An 18,367-nucleotide genomic window follows, 5' to 3' on the forward strand; every position below is an offset into this window, starting at 1 on the left:
TCACACTCGCACCAATTTATGAATTAGATACCTATCTTGTTCATGATTTTGAAAAGTGCTTAGAATGTTTTTCAGGACGGAAAAACAAACTTTTCAGCTCACGCTTGCACTCTTCATGAGTCACTGCAAGCAAACCTTAAAGGATATGTCCATCCCAAGAAGTCCAGTGCCCGCTAGGAGAACAGTTTTTGGAACTGAATTGGCTACCCTGGGTAAATATATTGTTATTAGGCCTATTATTATTATTAGTAGTAGTAGTAGTAGTAGTAGGTCCCCTATTATTATTATTAATATTATTTCTCTAAACAGGATCAAGTCCGTATTTTTTCTTGAATAAATTTGCTCTAACAAAAAGCACCAAGTAATTTCAAGCGCAAATGGGAACTTTACACTATAATGTCCGAGAGTCTTTCTTATTTTAATACTAAATAGGTTCATTATTGCGGACTGAAATAGTCGCTAGAGGGTATTCATTTGTCTCGCAATCTACTATGGTCAACAAGGAAATTCGTGATCACTCTCGCAAAAAGTGTTCACTAGCTTTCTAGGAAATTCGTGATCACTCTCGCAAAAAGTGTTCACTAGCTTACAAGTTCACGAGCTTTCGAGTGCCGCTGCAACTCTTTATCAAGTGACGATCTGATAACGTAGTCTATTTATACCAATCCCCATCAGGACCGTACGCACGAACGCGGAAACAATAGGTAATAATGATAATGATCATTATTATTATTATTATTATAATTAATATTATTATTATTATTATTAATATTATCATTATTATATTATCAATATTATTATTATTATTATTAAGAACAGTTGATTTGAATATAGTAAGAAGGATGAAAACACAAAAAGCTTAACACTGAAAATTTCATTAAAATCGGATGTAAAATTTTAAAAAAGAAGAAGAAGAAAATATTCCCATCCTGGTCGGTTTGCAATTTAATGAGTGCATGGACTAATGACATCCCCCACTCAATTTGAATTATTTTACTTATTTTCATATGAAACAAAATGTTATTCCTCCCTGAACATGTTGAATTGCCATTGTTTTACATTTTGTAATTCAGTCAACTTGGTCCTTGTTATTTTCAAGTGTCAAATCTGTAGACATTGAAATATTGTATTGATTCAAACAACAAAAAACAAGAGAAAAAATGAGGGACATCGGACTCTCTCATGCAAATATCACTGAGTTAGATTAGAAAGAAAGATAGATATATAGATAGATAGTAGATAGATAGATCATGTAGATAGATAGGTAGGTAAATGGATTTTCTTTAAAACAACATGTCTAGAAGTATTAACTGAAATGAACATGAATGACAAATCAATAAAATAAGCATAAAGTATAAGAGAACCTTTAGAATTGATTAATCTCTTATTTTTCATCCGATTTTTATTATAGTTTTCCGCGTTGTGCTTGTCCGATTTTTCTCTAATGACTCAATCAACTTGTTTGTGGTGGATTAACCTTTAACATTACTCTGTTTAGTTCAGTATATTACAAAAAAAATCAGCTCACGCTCAGTTGAGCTCGTATTATTATTTTCAGGCTTCCCGCTCGCATTATTTGTAAGGTCTTCTAAGAAATATTTATTGTTGTAAAAATTAATAAAGGTAAGATGTGTTTTAGATTTCAGTCTTTACCCCGTCAGAAACAAACAAACAACCTTCAATTAGAGGTCGACCGCGAGGCAAATATTAAAATAATATGCCCCTCCATTGACGAAGCTGCCCCTGCGTTCCCCTAAATCAAATTATGCCTCCACAAACCGTCATGAATAGGATACGTATTTATTCAACAATTATTCATGTGAATGAAACTTTGGTGCTGAAAAATGGGACCATTTGTTGAACATACCTGAAAAGGGGAGTTTCAAGGATTTTGGTCTTTCATAAAGATAAGATATAGGCTACCTCCTTATCAAATAATGCAAACACGAGTTGGGGAATTTTTTTTTTATTTCAGCGCACTGTTGTAACCGTGAACAGGATATGCTTGTCTCGCTGAAACAAAATAATTTAATCTCGAATACGGGCTCGAATCAGAACAATTTAACTTCAAAACGAAATATTTCATGCCCAATATAATATTATTATGCATGTTTTCAATGCGTGCACGATGAAGCACTCACAAAATTCTTAGTTGTATATAAAAAATAATATTTTTTTTTTTACTCTCGATCCAATTATTTTCCTCCCCTCGTTTTATTTACCCTCTCCCCTTATCCATTTTCTTCCTTTTCTCTTTTTTCTGTTTTCCCCCCTTTTTGTTTTAAACAATATGATTATATAGGGGATTCAGTCCACGCTTTTATAGGGCCCCCACTCTCAAGCAAGCCACGACCAACGCACGATACGCCATTGTTGTGAACCCAATTCTATGTAGAACAAAACACCCACAAAAATTATTCCTTGTCGAAACATGATGATTAGAATGATTACATCATGGCAATTTATGGATTAATGACGTAAATCAGTCATCGATGCATAAACAGAATTACTATTAGAATTATACGTTAAGGACGTTCCACAGTTATGTTTGTGCGCATTATGATCTGCGCATAGTTTACACTCTGCGCGCTGACGTCACAATGGATGAACATGTGATTAATTAGCTGCGGGTATGTGCTGATTTTTCTCATTTTCTGCACTTCAACTGCAGATCCGATGCGTTATTTCGTGAAGCTAAAAAATTGAATTATTCCATGGACCATTCAATAAAGATTCTCTACAATTTCAAAATACTTTACTCTGCAGTGCTGCCAAGAATCACGAATATTACCCCGAGTTTGAATAAATGGTAGAGTGGTTTTGATTTTTTCTTCACATAGATACAAAGCATTCGGCGCATTTTTGGTGTTTTAAAAAGCACATTTGCTGTAATGAAAATACTGATAGTTTAAAAACAAGCACATGAACCCCTATTTTTATAATGTTTGTTCCTCTTAGGTATACCTTCCTCTACAACTCTGCAAATTTTGGTGAAAATGACATGGATTTTGAATATAGTGCAGCATTTATTGTACTTTTGTAGTTTTTTACTGAAATTTCACATTTTTTAGATTGGGATTTTGTTATCTTTTACGCCATTTTTAAGAACTGACAGTGTTGTTAAACTTAAGATTGCAAACAAATAGCACTATAAATATATTTTCCATTCTAACGATACAATTATTAACTCTCTTGCGAAATTTGATGACTTTTTCATGTATTTTGACTGAGTAATACAGGTTTAAACTCATTGTAGTAATCTTGGGCGGTCTAAAAATGCCAAATTCTTTTGAATGCGCAATTCTTAAGAACATCAATTTGGGTGAACTTTGAAGTTCTATAGCAAAAAATCAAGCACATGGACCTATGTTAATTTTTGCATATTTCGAATATTAAGGTTCTAAAGTATCTATGTGCAAAGTTTGGTGAAAATGACATGGATTTCACTTTAACTGTGGAACGTCCTTAAAGATCCAGACCGGACCCGAAAATGAAATTGATAAATTATATACCAATCGAAAGCTTATAAGCTACTAAATACAGCAAGGTATGCTTTATGCATTTTCACCGCTTCCCAGCTGAGTATTTTGCTTGTGAATATTCCAATTATCGGGCTTCGAACCCCGCTTAGAAAATAGGCTTTATTGTGCTTTTCACCTGCCTCGAGACCGTGACGTCACGTTGTGTAAGAAGCGTCGTGATTCCATAGGTTTGTACACAGAAAAACTGGGTGATTTTTTGCTTTCCAGATAACGCATTTCATTCTACTCACTTCTATCACAGAGGGATATCACATATATTTTTACCCACAAGCTTGAATTTATGAAATCTACAGTTTTGAACTAGTTTTTGCCATATTTTATTTCCTGCTTATTTGGCGCAGATTTCAATTCTATCTGCATTTAGATTATGTATAACAACTTTTCCTGACATAGCAATTTAGGCCCAATAAGAGCCAAACAAAGAAATCACAAAAAAGGTAGTGAATAGTTTGAACAGTGAATAATTTTGAGTGCCATTTTCATCTGAAAACGAAAAAAAAAAATGGATTCATAACATGGAAATGGAAGAAAATACCCAATGCTTTTGTACACGAACCTATGGAATCACAACCCTCCTGACACAACGTGACGTTATCATTTCCAGGCGACGTGGGGGTGCTCAATCGAAGCGTACTTTGGAGGAGCAGTTTCTTTGATTTTTATTTAATATTTGTCAGAAATGGAAGGAGATATATGTAATATTTTTGGTATATTTGTATTGTATGAATCATTACCTTTATTTTGATATATGACTGTTTTTACACCGGTCAGGGTCTTTAAACACACATCAGCCGGAGCCGGATATGAGTCGACCGCCCTCTACGAACGTACGTACCGGTACTCTTATTATGATTAGCTTCGGCGTCATCATTACCATTGAAGCCTTTTTACTTTAGTTTAACTTTTATGGAAGATAATACTGGCCAGAATAATAAAAGAAATTACTTAACAGGTGTTATTGGAAGGAGAAGCGTGCCATTGTCGTTGCCTTGGATAATTTTACCGGTGAACAGTCATGGGAGGTTCTCACAGCGTTTTCACTGAGGCGGAGCTAGACGACTATCAAGTAAGTTTCCGTAGCCGTAGCTACGGCGTACATACCGGTACATGTAAGTTAGAATCAGGGACAACTCGGACCACGGGACATCTCGGACCGTGGGCCGAGTTGTCCCACCTGTTTCGTGATTTTTTTTCCACAAACTTGCGTCTATTTTTCCGTCAATTCGAAATTTCTTGTAATGATTTTCTAGAGATATGGTCTGTTGGTAATGTTTTTCACTTTCTATTACTTTTTTTTCGCTGAAGTTAAAAAAAAAGTGTAATTTTAGGCGTTTTTCGACAGCTTGCGATTCCCATAGGCGCGCGTGTATTAACTGTGTTGGTGCTCGGCTCGGCCCCGCTCAACAACTGACTTGATTTTGTGATCATTTCTCCTCAAGTTACCACTTTTATCGCAGAAGATGGACTTTCTTGTATTCCATTCACTCTATTTATTCATCACAAGGATAAAATTCGGTGTATATGCACGATTCTGTTAAAGTTTTTCACCTTTTCTCTCTGGTCCGAGTGGTCGTAAGAAGCGAACAACCGATGAACGGTCCGCTGCTCTTCATCGCAATTCTACGTAGCTCGGCCGCCGAAACTGGCGGGGTGGGATTCAGCCCGAATCCGCAATGGAAGTGGGCGTGCACAGTCGAAGAGCTGAGCTTGACTGAGTGAGAGAGAGTGAGTGAACTGGAGCTAGGCTCTGCTTTTTTTTTTGTAAATATATATATGTATTTTTTTATTTTTTTTTTTACAACTCAACACTCCTAATTTTATGGAGTAAAACGCGTCGGAACATCGTGAAAATAGAAATATAGTAAGTAATGCGTCATGGCAACAGGACCTCTCAAAAAAGGGGGTGCTACGATAGACCGCGCTATCTCACTGCGGTGTGAATCCGGCGAATGCCAATGGGCGGACCGTGGATCGCGCTACGATAGCGCGATCCACGGTCCGCCCACGGTCCCCCCTTGCGGTGTGAACAGCCTCATAGTTGCCCTGGTGTTGTTTTCCAATCTACATTTTCTAGTTCCTGGTATCATAATTATGGATGTAATCATTTAAGGTGTACCAGTTAGAAAAGTACTATTCATACAATGATACAATACTATGTTCATTGACCCTAAATGATATTTGACCTTGATCATGTGACATTTCAATGATACTTGATTACCCCTATGTCCAAGTTTTATGAACCAGATCCATACACTTTCAAATTTATGATGGTTATTCAACAAATACCCCCACATGGCCAAAGTTCATTGACCTTGAATGACCTTTGACCTTGGTCATGTGACCTGAAAATCGCTGCAGGATATTCAGTGATACTTGATTAATCTTATGTCCAAGTTTTATGAACTATGTCCAAATACTTTCTAAGTCATGCTGTCATTTCAGAAACTTAAGCTTCGGTTAAGATTTGATGTTGACGCTGCCGTCGGAAAAGCGGCGCCTATAGTCTCACTCTGGTATCCAGGTGAGACAAAAATCATGATACAGTGATGGAAAAAAAAGTAATAAAATAAATTTAATCAAAAAGAAAACCACATGCTATGTAAAAGAAATGAAATTCAAAATCATAAATTCGTCATTTTTATTGAATGAAGAATTTAATTTATTGATAATTGGAAAAAAGATGAACCCTATTTTCTTTCAATGGAACCCAAATAGTTGTAGGGCCTAGTATGATTTTTCATCACATAACATGATTCAGAACAAAAATCAAGCCATATGTGAAGTTTTGGGTTTAATATCGTGTGGGACGGAATCTACATGACGGCATTCTTCGGACGGATTTTTCTTCTTAAATCTATCTATCTCTGCTCATCCTCATCTCTTTCATTACCTTCATCCCTCTCATCAGAGGGATGGAGGTAATTAGGCGGATGGGAGGAGATTGACATGAGAGGGATGAAGATGATGGGAGGATCGAGGGGTGGGGATAATGAGATGGTGGGAGGAATTGAGATGATGAGAGGGATGGATATAATAAAGGGAATGGAGATGATGGGAAGAGGGATGGAGGTAATGGGGCAGATGGGAGGAGATTGACATGAGAGGAGGGATGAAGATGATGGGAGGATTGAGGGGTGGAGATAATGAGATGGTGGGAGGAATGGAGATGATGGGAGAGAATGAGGCGAATGGGAAGAGCATCCCTTTCAAGAAAATAAATCGGGGAGGAACAAGGAATGGAAATGAATTGAATCATTTTTAATCCTTGAAAATAAAAATAATAATTAAAAATTAGGCCCAGAAACAGAAAATTGATTGAAAAAACCCTCCATATTATTCACAACTACAGGGCCAGGCTAGTCTCCCAGCTCAGGCTGTGCACATATGTCCACTTCCACCATTGGTGTTTCCGGCTGAATTCCACCCCCAAAACAGTCATGTGGCTTACTCAAGTAAGCCACACCACTTGAGTATAAGCCACACCACAAAAAGGCACAGAACTAAACTTAAGTTCTACACCAGGGAAAATGAATTCCAAAAAAAAGAGGGAGCAATTGAAGCGGGCAAGCTTGTAATGGGGGCGCCTTGTTTCCCTTACTCAAGTAACAGAAAATTGATTGAAAATAAAAACATAATATTCATAACAGCAGGACCAGGCTAGTCGAAGGCTGTGCACGTATGTCAACTTCCATTGGCAATTCCGGCTGAATTCCACCCCGGCAGCCTGACGTCCACCCTTAAGACCAAAAAATGAAAATAAAGAAAGTATATCAGGAAAAAACAAGGAATGGAAAGGGGCACAATGAATTAAATCATTCTATTTTAAATCCTGTAAAACTTAAAAATAATTAATATGAATTGGGGGTGGGGGGTATCAAAAATTAGGGGGTTTGAATGCCTGTAACCACCCCCTGCGTACGCCACTAAATTGAAGCATATTATTGCAACTTAAAACTCGGCTCTCTACACCAGGGAAACTCAATATGAAAATAAAAAGGAAATTTATATACAAAATAAATAGGCCTAAAAATAATTAGTTTAATTAAAAATTAAGCCCCCAAATGAAATATTTTTTATTGATGGCTATACCCTCAGCCTGGCATGCCCACACATCTACACCGCAAATATTCTTTCACATTTTGGGGGCAGGAGTGAAATTGCCCCGAGCCCCCACCCATGTAAAGTATTTTTTGTGCGACTCAAACATCCACACCACAGTCACACTCAGTCAAAGAAATTGAAGCATATTAAAATATTACAATCTTAAAGCTCTACACCAGGGAAAATCAATATAGACAAAATAAAAAAATACAAATATATATTAACAAAAAAAAGCAGAGCCTATAGGTACGTCCCGTCCCCTTTCTTCAAGCTGTAGTTCACTCAGTCAAGCTCAGCTCTTTGACTGTGCACGCCCACTTCCATTGGGGATTCGGGCTGAATCCCACCCCGCCAGTTTCAGCGGCCGAGCTACGTAGAATTGCGATGAAGAGCAGCGGACCGTTCATCGGTTGTTCGCTTCTTACGACCACTCGGACCAGAGAGAAATGGTGAAAAACTTTAACAGAATCGTGCAAATACACCGAATTTTATCCTTGTGATGAAAAAATGGAGTGAATGGAATACAAGAAAGTCCATCTTCTGCGATAAAAGTGGTAACTTGAGGAGAAATGATCACAAAATCAAGTCGGTTGTTGAGCGGGGCCGAGCCGAGCACCAACACAGTTAATACACGCGCGCCTATGCCTGGGAATCGCGAGCTGTCGAAAAACGCCTAAAATTACACTTTTTTTTTATTTCAGCGAAAAAAAAGTAATAGAAAGTGAAGAACATTACCAACAGACCATATCTCTAGAAAATCATTACAAGAAATTTCGAATTGACGGAAAAATAGACGCAAATTTGTGGGAAAAAAATCTCGAAATGGGTGGGACAACTCGGCCCGCGGTCCGAGATGTCCCGTGGTCCGAGTTGTCCCGACCCCGTAAGTTAGGCCCCACAAACCTCTGTTTGTGTAGTGCTGATGATGAGGGGCGAAGCTATAGCTACGCCTACGCACTGACTTTGTTTACAAACGATATTAAAACTAAGCCAAATTTGGCATGCCCCAAATTTAATATTTAAACAAATTATCTTTCACTAATTTGGGGATTTCTAGCTGACCGGCCTTCAGAAAATAAGTTAATTTCATAATCATAATCATGATAATATGCTCAAAATTTGCAACACCCTTATTATATTATTAATTATAAAGGCCTTAAATAAAAAATTTCAATATAAATAATTAACGTTAGAAAGATGATGAAAACGGTCACTCAAAAATACATTTTCATACTCTTGATATTCTCAAAATTATGAAACATGTCATTGTAAAAATAGTTTATCGGTGATTTTGTTGTTTTCCTCAACTTTTCCCACACAGAAAACACGTTCGGTAACCCATTTTCATAATTCATGTGACCAAAATATTTCACATGCAATTAAGAAGGGTCCAATTTGAAGATGAGATCGTAAAAAAAAAAACGATTTCGGCAAAATTTTGACATATATTTTGTAGACCATATTTGTGTATTTATGGTAAAAGATTGTTGAATTTTATGAGAACATCATGTTCGCTATTATTAAATTCATGAAAAGTGTCCAGTAATACGATCCTCTACCATGATACATGTAACGTTACGGTCCTAGATCTATGCAGTATAAAACACACATTAAAAATATTCAATTACATTTTTAAATACCACTTTTGTAACCAAAAATACTAATTTCCATACAGTCACATCCGCAATTTATTTTCATTAGTAACTTGGCCCTGGGGTCTTGGGGATCATTTTTTAATTTTGTATTCACCAGAACACTCAAAAACTTGATTTTGGGCATATTTTTGTGTTGGCCCTCTGGTGGAAAGTAAAATTTCAAGAAAATTGTCATTTTTCAATCTCTGTGTTTGATTTAGAAAAAAATAATATTTAAAAGAATTCAATGTACCTCTGAGCCAAGTTATATGATAGTTGTAGTGAACTTGGAAACTTACAGTGTAAAAAAATCAAGCAGTTGTCCCCAAGAACAAAAGAAAATGTATAAGCCAAACATGCAAACCTTCCCACACTAGAGAACAAGGTTGTGTCATAACTTTGTTCATTGAATGAGTGGGTGGGGGGTCAAGTGTCTGGAGTCTGGAATCTTTTTTTTAGGGGGGGGGGATTGCACAAAAAATAGGCACCAATGCAGATTCGCACATGCCGACCTGGCGATGTTAGGAAACTAATTTCACCTCAAATTTTGTCTGAATTTTTTGCCAAATATCTATCTAATCGATCCTTGACATGAATTTCAGCCACATCAGGCATCGGGTACACCTGTGTTTCGGCTTCTATCTCAATGGCGTTCTTCAAATTCTCAGTCAGTCTTCGCTCGATCAGCCATCCTTGTAGTTTTTATATGGATGTAAAAGATCTGCCCACGTTCACAAGATTTTGGTCGCTTATTTCAGTCCATATCAAAACATCGGCAATGGCCAAGGGGGGGATGGTGGGATGGGGGTCAGCATGAAACTTTCATCCCTTCCCCCTGAACAGTAGGTTTGCTCCACCTCCCGGCTCATATCATTCAGAATTGATAGACTGATTACTGTCGGTGTCAGGTCCGAGATATAATTTGTTTTGTTACCTATCTACAATGTACACCTGATTTTTATTTCTTCATAGAAAGTGGATTGTGTTGTTGCTTTTTTAAGATAATAAATGCTATTAACCCAATTTAAAATTCAGTCTACAAGCACGTATGTCTAAGATTTTTTATGTTTACACTTCGTTGTTTTTTTTTATTTTTCTTTCCTTACAGGAGTTGACATTTTTTAGCAAAAAGGAAATCCTCCAGTAAGTATGACTAATTTTTATTTACTCATGAATTAATTTACTACATTACAGTGTCACAATGCTCTACCCTGCTTGAATTTCACATTTTGTTTCTTTCTATTTGTTGCATAATATTTTATACAGGGCTGAAATTGATATTACTGTACTTGCCTGGTGTGACATTCTACTTGCCCCAGGTATTACGACATTGAAGGTCATGGTTGTGGATGGTCTATTAAATACCCCCATTGAATGGCCTTCATGTCCCTCTCATTACATGTAGCTTTGGAAATTTATTGTGCCCTTTGTATAATTGTATTCCACCCTCCCCCCCCCCTTTTTTTTTCCACACCTTTGCTGAAATACATGTATATTGAAATGTCTCCTATAGAAACAAATCCTTACCCTGAAAATGATAATAATTCTAAGACCTTTTCATTATACAGAAGATCTGCAGAGTCAACAATCCATAAATTAAATAATCGCCTGGAAACATTTCACACCAGAATATGTAAAACTTGTGTACATGTATGTACATTTTTTTTGGCATGCAGAAGTACTTCTTTTAATAGTTGCAGGGTTTGACAGTATTGCCAAATTCATTATACATTACTGCTTAAGGAGAGAGAGATCTACATGTATGTATTAATACATAATTTTTTTTGTTCATTTAATTTTTATTTGCAGTGTACACAAAAGATTTCATCTGTTAGACCCAGAAGCTGTAAGGAGAGACAAAAATGCATGTCTTCCAATGGACAAAATCCTTGAGCTACCAGAATTAAAGGTATTGATGTTCTAAATTGGCTAAGAAATTGCAGGGCTTTAGCATTCAACTCACTTTTCTTGTTATTCTCGGGATTAAAGATTTTTTTCTTCACTATTTTGTAATTTATGAAATTTACAAGTAAAGTATACATGTACATATCGTATGTAAGTAGGTATTCCTATCTTGTATGAAAAATATTGCAATGAGTTAAAGTTAAAGAGTAAAAATACATTTTTTTGGGGGGGGAAGGGAGGGGGAATTTTTATACAACAGCCGTAATCTGGAGGCGACAGGATTTTATAATTGAGGGACACAGAAAGTTGGCGATTTTGATTTCTCAAATTTTTGGCCCGGGGAACAAAAAGCAAAACAAAACCTGTACAATCCAATATCAGTGACAATTTAATAACAATTCATCTTGATTTCAAGGAACTTCCATAGAACTGATTACATATTGCAAAAAACTTGGATCTTGTTTCAAATGAATGTCAGTTATAAAGAAAATCGGCTGAGCACGACCCTTTGTTTTTTTTTAGGTAAACCCTTTCAAGGATCGTATTTGCAAGGTATTCTCCTCTGATGATGATGGTTCCCTGACATTTGAAGACTTTCTCGACATGATGTCCGTTTTCAGCGACTCTGCCCCCAAGAGCATGAAAGCAGAATATGCGTTTAGAATTTATGGTATGAACGAGTACATCCAATGTTGACAATGACGGGGGCGTGAGAGTGGGGGAAGGGCCATTTAAGTGTTGATGTAGACAGTAGTCTAGTTATAACAACCAAAAAAACACTTGAGAAGGATGCCTTTAGTCTGATGCATTTAAAACAGACATAACCTGGTTTTGTAGGAAATTTGTACTTTTCACCTAGGGTGGAGAATTCATTTGAAGATTCGTGTTTAGGGAACTCTGCGATTGAAGGATTGTAATTTTGTTAAGGGTCCTTTTTGAAAGTCTATGTACAAGCATGCTGTCCAATTTGTAATGATGATACAGATAATGAAGACTGAAAAAAGAGAGATCTTGGTTGTGAAACTATATTTTACTCCTTTTTATCAATTGAGAAAAAAAAGTCACTTCTACATGCAGGTCCCCTCCCTATTCAAAATACCCTGATGCTACCCCTGCTTATTTCAGATGTGACTGGTTAAATCAATGCTCCATGTACATGTATGAGCAAAATCAAAGATAAATGTCAGTTGTAACAATTTCAAAATGAGTATGCACATCATCTAATAGACCAGTTTGCCTAAATTGAAAAAAATATATATGTGCCATATATATATAAAGGTGCAATAGCTCAGTCGGTAGAGCAGGGGTTTCGGATCACGGCGACCCGGGTTCGATTCCCACTTGGAGCGCCAGTGCCCTTTGGTAAGGCATTAATCCTCATCACCAGGTCCCTTGGAGAGGACCTTATGCCTTCGGTCGTCTGGTTGCTTGCTTACATGCATTCATGCTTTCTCAGCAGTCAGGTAAAAAATCACCAACGTATATGTGCCAAATGATTCTGGAAGAAATTGACTGCAGAAACTAGCAAAATAAGCATGGGATTCAAGCCAAATGTTGGGCATTTTTCAAGGAAATAATAATACATTGTCTTACAGGTACTTTCCTTTGTTGGCGATTTACATTGTGATAGTTTTTCAGCTTAGATTTCATGATTTTACGGTAGTTTAGGTTACTACCAGATCTAGATCCACAATGCAGAGCTGCCAAGTAGTACGATTTTTCCGTATTTAGTACGTTTTTGCAACCAAAATACTGCAGTACGTTTTTTCTTTAAATTTTTTTTTTTTAATTTTTTTTTTACAAAATCGAAATTTATTGAGTAAATTCATCTCTATATGTCTCTATTTCATAAAACGTACACAAATATGGTTATTAGATCAATGTAATTTCAGGTAACTTGTTTTTTTTTTTCAATCATTTTGTAAAAACCAGGGTGAGATATACACAAGTTTCAATGTTTTTTTTTTTTGTTCATCTGCAAGAGCAGTGCACATTTTAGCTTGCATGCAGCTTGAGCGCCGTGATGGGCGAGTGCGCCAAGCATTTTATTATGAAATACACTTTTTTTGGGAAAAATACAAAATATTTATCTCACACGGTAAAAATACTGATTTTTTGGTCAAAATACTGATTTTGGGGGATAAGAATACTGAAAATGCAAAATACAACTTGGCAGCTCTGACAATTATGTAGTGACAATTAATCTTGGTATTACTAATTAGCAGGAAGTTTCTCATGAAAATCAGTGTTTACTGCAACTACTTTTGGTTATGTTTAACCGACTGGTGTAAAGATATTTTTCTAAATCCTCTTTATCGTTTCAGACTTTGATGAGGATGATTTTATCAGCAGTGCAGACATTCGTGAGATGGTGAACCGACTAACCGGTGAGCAACAGATCACTGATGATGACATGCAACATCTCATCAATAATGTGAGTATGATGAAGAATTCTTTACAAAGTCATTTTGGTTCTTGGATTTTTCTCTAGGACAACTTGCCCAGGGACTGGAGAGTTGTCTTCAAAGTCTGCCTAAAGCTTTGGTAAAATGTGATTTAGTGAATGATATTTGAGTATTCTAATCTTACAAATGTGCAGTAGGCATTACTTTTAATTTTTGGTTCAAATGTTCTATGTCAAACACAAATTTTGATTTTTTTTTCTTTGTTTTTCTCTTCATATCATATCCGTTTTACATAGGTCATTAGTATAGTTACAACCAATATTACAGAGAATTTAATACCAACTTTTTTTCAACTAAAATTTGTATTCTCTATTCAGATCTTTGATGAAGCTGATCTAGATGACGATGATGCTTTGTCTTTTGCAGAGTTTGAGCATGTCATCTCCAAGGCCCCTGACTTCATGAAGTAATTCCAACTTTTCATTTTGAATTTCAATGTAATCCTGATAAATATGTTGGTCTTTTAGTTAAGGGATTAAAACATTTCATTTACACCTTTGAAATTTCGATTGGATATATATGATCAGACTGGTGTGGAATTTCACTACCACATTGGAAAAAAAATGGATCCTCTCATTTTTTATGCAATATATATATATATATATATATATATATATATACACACACACAATATATATATATATATATATATATATATATATATATATATATATATATATATACATACAGTGAATTATGATTTGCAACCCTACTTCTTTGAATTGTTAGTTAGTTAAATGTGGAGCGTCGTGGCCCAGTGGATTAGTATCCAGATTTTGAGACAGAGGGTCGTAGGTTCAAATCCCAGGCATGGCATAGTTTCCTTCAGCAAGGAATTCGTCCACAGTGTGCTGCACTCGACCCAGGTGAGGTAAATGGGTACCGGCAGGAAGTAATTCCTTAAAAAGCTGTCTACACCTGAATACATGTAGGTAGCCTAGCTTAGCCGGGGTAATAATAAAGGCTAGCAATCTTACTTCATACCACTCCCAAAAATTGTTATTAATTCATATGTTCTCTCCTCTTTTTCTTTATACTTCTAGCACTTTCCGCATCCGCCTGTAAGAGTCTGTAATGAGCTTCCTCTTTCCTGGCCTCACCCTCAGTTTCACCAACCTGGTAACCAGAAAAGATCCTAAAAACGATAAATACTCAATAAATGTTATTCTTTCCTGCAAACTGATACCTTGTCGTACAGTGCAAGGTGATTTTTTTTTTTAAAACAGTTGTCACGGATGTAGTTAAGGCAGGCCGTGAGGTCACATTTTTTTCTGGCCTTGGCCTACGTCGGGCAGAGTCACATGGTACAGTACAAGGTCTATTGGAGAAGGTTTTCTCCAGCTGCCTCGTGATTAGGAAGTGCCAAGCTTGACTTCATCCGTGACTGTTACATATCTATGTGGCAAAATATAATTACATGCACAATTCTTCTTACTGTACATACATGTATGATGTGATGGTCAAAAGTATTGGGTAAAAATTCATGAATGCTTGGTTGGCAAGTCCCTTTTGGATTTAATGCAAAGGTAATCGAGTGTAGCCTTCAGATCTTAAGATTTACCAAAACTCGATAAATAGTTTTATTTTCATGGAGATATAACAGTGACTAAAGCTATCTTGTATTCATCCCGTCTGAATGGTCTTTTAGGACCTATGACTGGACGTACAGACGTGACAGCGTCTTCCGTTTGGGTTCATTCGCACTTCCACTTGAGGCACGATCTGGACCTGTTATAATGCTTGGCAATTAATCTTGAGGCAGAATTTATTATTGAATGCATTGATTTTTGTGTATGATCAACTATAAAGATCAGCCCCATGATCAGTTGCAAAGCTTCATGTTACCTGGCCTTGGTGTGTTTGCGTGTGTGTACATCCATTAACAAGAATTTCAATGTGCCTGATTTTTTACTGCGCACCTGTTCGGTGTCGCATTTAAGAATTTATGTCTTTCATATTTGAGCAATCTATTTGTACATATGTTATAAATATAATGAATTAATTGAAATCTATGAAAGTAATAATTAACACTGAATTTATAGATGTAGTGTTAGTAATGCAGTGTCACAATCGACCAGTCTCCTTCGTTTCTGGCAAAAAATGTCCCATCAATAGACCATTGAATGATTTTCAAAATTCAAATTCTGTTCTTAATTAATTTTACTTATTTTTTACTTCCTGTAAAAATTCCTGTAAAAAAACAATAAAATTATTAAAGAGGAATTGCCTCATTGGAATTGAATATTCTTGTTTTTAAGACAGTTTGTGTCTTGAATGCATTTACTTCATTGCGAATGCTTCAGGAGAGAATACTAAATACAGGGGCATTTTAAATTTGGTATGTTTTGAAAGTGCTACATGAACTTTTAAAATTCATAATATGAATTTATATTGCACATCTTACAAGGGCATGTGTCCTCAATATGTCATTCTAAGAAAACATGATTTTAAAAAAGATTAGATAATTCCCCATTGATCAATTTGCTTGAGATATTTACTCGGGCTAGGGTCTACGGAAAGTGTATCATCCCAAAATCAAATTTTGTGGAATATTGACAAGGCTAATGAAGTGAGACCAATGAAATTTTCACCAAAGTTGCTGATTAGAAAATGTGATTATAAAATGCTGATTATAAAAAGTCTGAACACTAAAACAGAATTTTTTTTTTTTTATGGAATTGATTTAGAATTCTATCAGAGGGAGTAAGGGATGTTTCTCTCTCTCTCTCTCTCTCACTCTCTTGGGGGGAGTCATGGTTTATATCTATACATTGTAAGGAAACGCAATGTAAAAAGGGGTGATTTGTGTTATAGTAGCAAAGTTAATGATTTTTTGTTGTAAATAACTCTTAATAATATATATGAATTCTATTTTAATTTAATCAATTTCCCTATCCGTGTCTAATTTCCATTTTGTTGTAAATATAAACTCACAATATTGAGACTTATTTGGGGCAAAAAGCAAGCATCTTCACGATCAAATCTATAAATTTTCAAATTTATTGAATTCAGTGTAGACAAATTTGAAGTGGAAAAAATATTATATTTCATCATGGGCTTTCCATGCCATACATGTATGTTTCACAGGACTTTGTAATTGAAGTAATGTTAAATGAAGAAAAAAAAAGTTTATTTACATGTACAACCAAGTTTGATTTGCTGTGCATCTTTAATTTTGTTTTCTCTCTATTTATATCAGGACTTGACATTTCATGTAAACTTGGATGGATTTTCTGTTTTCTCAATTTTATTTTCAGGTATTTTATTAAAGTTTATTGGTAATTGATCTGGTTGTATATTCTTAATTTTCCAAATATTAAAAGCAGTTTATTAAACAAAAAGTCCTTCATGCATTTTGCTTATGTTGACTTATCACGTTTCATCGTTCATTGGCATGTATACTACGTATACGGTATATCCCAGAAAATTAGTAAACCATTATCAGAGAGGGATTTCACGAACATTAAATATTTATGTTTGTTTGTTTTTTCATTATGAATTTGATACATGTTATAGTAAGAGTGAAATTTGTGTTTATTTAATACAAAATACTTTGCAAATCATTTTTGAATAGCAGATTGCAAACGGTAAAAAAAGGGAACGATTTGTGCAGAAACTTACATGTCAATCAATTTAGAAATTGGTGAAAGAAACTTTTTTTAAATATTTATTTAAATGCCTTTGTGTCACCCCTTTCTTATGTAAATCAATGTGACTTGAGGAACTTGGTTTTGACATCGAACTTTCAAACTCATCTCCCCCCCAAAAAAAAAAAAATCATTTTTGAATAGCAGATTGCAAACGGTAAAAAGAGGGAACGATTTGTGCAGAAACTAACATGTCAATCAATTTAGAAATTGGTGAAAGAAACTTTTTAAAAATATTCATTTAAATGCCTTTGTGCCACCCTTTTCTTATGTAAATCAATGTGACTTGACGAACTTGGTTTTGAACTTTCAAACTCATCTTGCTCATCTGATGAGCTGTCCATATCAGAGTAAAGATGTTTGATGTTGGAACTAAAATATCATAAAAATTAATTACTAAGAATCCCAGTGTCCTTTTCCTTGGACACACTTTTTTGCAATACTCCTTGAACCAGGGGAGTCGATGGGGTGGGGGACATATCAATCACCCCCCCCCCCCCCCGATAATTTTGAAAAAAAACTTTTAATTTAAAAAATATTGTAAAAAGTATGTAGTGTCAATATATGTTTTAAAGCATTGGAAAGCACCATAAAAACCAATCTTGACATGCAAATTCTAGTTAACAATCTAATTTGTCGGCTTTTCTCCACACCTACATGAAAAATCCGGAGTGCACTGATTTTTAAGAACCCCCCCCCCCCCCCCCCCCACTTTCCAAAACGATGATAGACGCTCCTGAGTTCAAGAGATTCCTGGCGTGAAACAGAGGACGAATGAGACTAATCCCTGAATACCCCATAGATATATAATAATAAGGCAAACTAGTAATATACACGTATCTCTATGGAATACACTAATTATTTCTGAGGTGAATGACGCAATCAAACTTTCAGCGAAGAAGATCGGCAATTTTACTCGTATCCCTTCTGATTTTGACCCTGTCCGCCACCTCAACGCAGATGGCGTACACCTCAGTATCTGATCGAAGCCCTTCGATCGCCGCTCGTGGATAACAATAATTTGGTGGGGATGTTTCCCAGTCTCCGGGCCGGCGCGTTTCCGTTTTACACCC

At 35.9% G+C, this 18,367-nt stretch overlaps 1 protein-coding gene across 1 annotated transcript; it reads left to right on the plus strand.

Annotated features, from left to right (window-relative positions):
- Positions 1-4,108: 4,108 nt before the first annotated feature.
- On the plus strand, positions 4,109-17,146 carry LOC129281045 (calcium and integrin-binding family member 2-like). The gene is made up of 7 exons (XM_054917034.2): positions 4,109-4,608; positions 10,386-10,420; positions 11,087-11,186; positions 11,705-11,852; positions 13,507-13,616; positions 13,965-14,053; positions 14,691-17,146. The coding sequence occupies exons 1-7, from the start codon at positions 4,558-4,560 to the stop codon at positions 14,710-14,712; spliced, it is 555 nt and encodes a 184-aa protein (XP_054773009.1). The 5' UTR covers positions 4,109-4,557; the 3' UTR covers positions 14,713-17,146.
- Positions 17,147-18,367: the final 1,221 nt, after the last annotated feature.

Source organism: Lytechinus pictus, chromosome 17 (genome assembly GCF_037042905.1).
Source record: "Lytechinus pictus isolate F3 Inbred chromosome 17, Lp3.0, whole genome shotgun sequence".
In the NCBI taxonomy this organism is placed as follows: domain Eukaryota; kingdom Metazoa; phylum Echinodermata; class Echinoidea; order Temnopleuroida; family Toxopneustidae; genus Lytechinus; species Lytechinus pictus.

Excerpts from the sequence above, each read along its gene's own strand:
- LOC129281045 (XM_054917034.2), top strand. The coding sequence starts at position 4,558 with ATGGGAGGTTCTCACAGCGTTTTCACTGAGGCGGAGCTAGACGACTAT. Across the intron at positions 11,187-11,704 it reads TTGAGCTACCAGAATTAAAG|GTAAACCCTTTCAAGGATCG; the intron begins GTATTGATGTTC and ends GTTTTTTTTTAG. Across the intron at positions 14,054-14,690 it reads AAGGCCCCTGACTTCATGAA|CACTTTCCGCATCCGCCTGT; the intron begins GTAATTCCAACT and ends TTATACTTCTAG.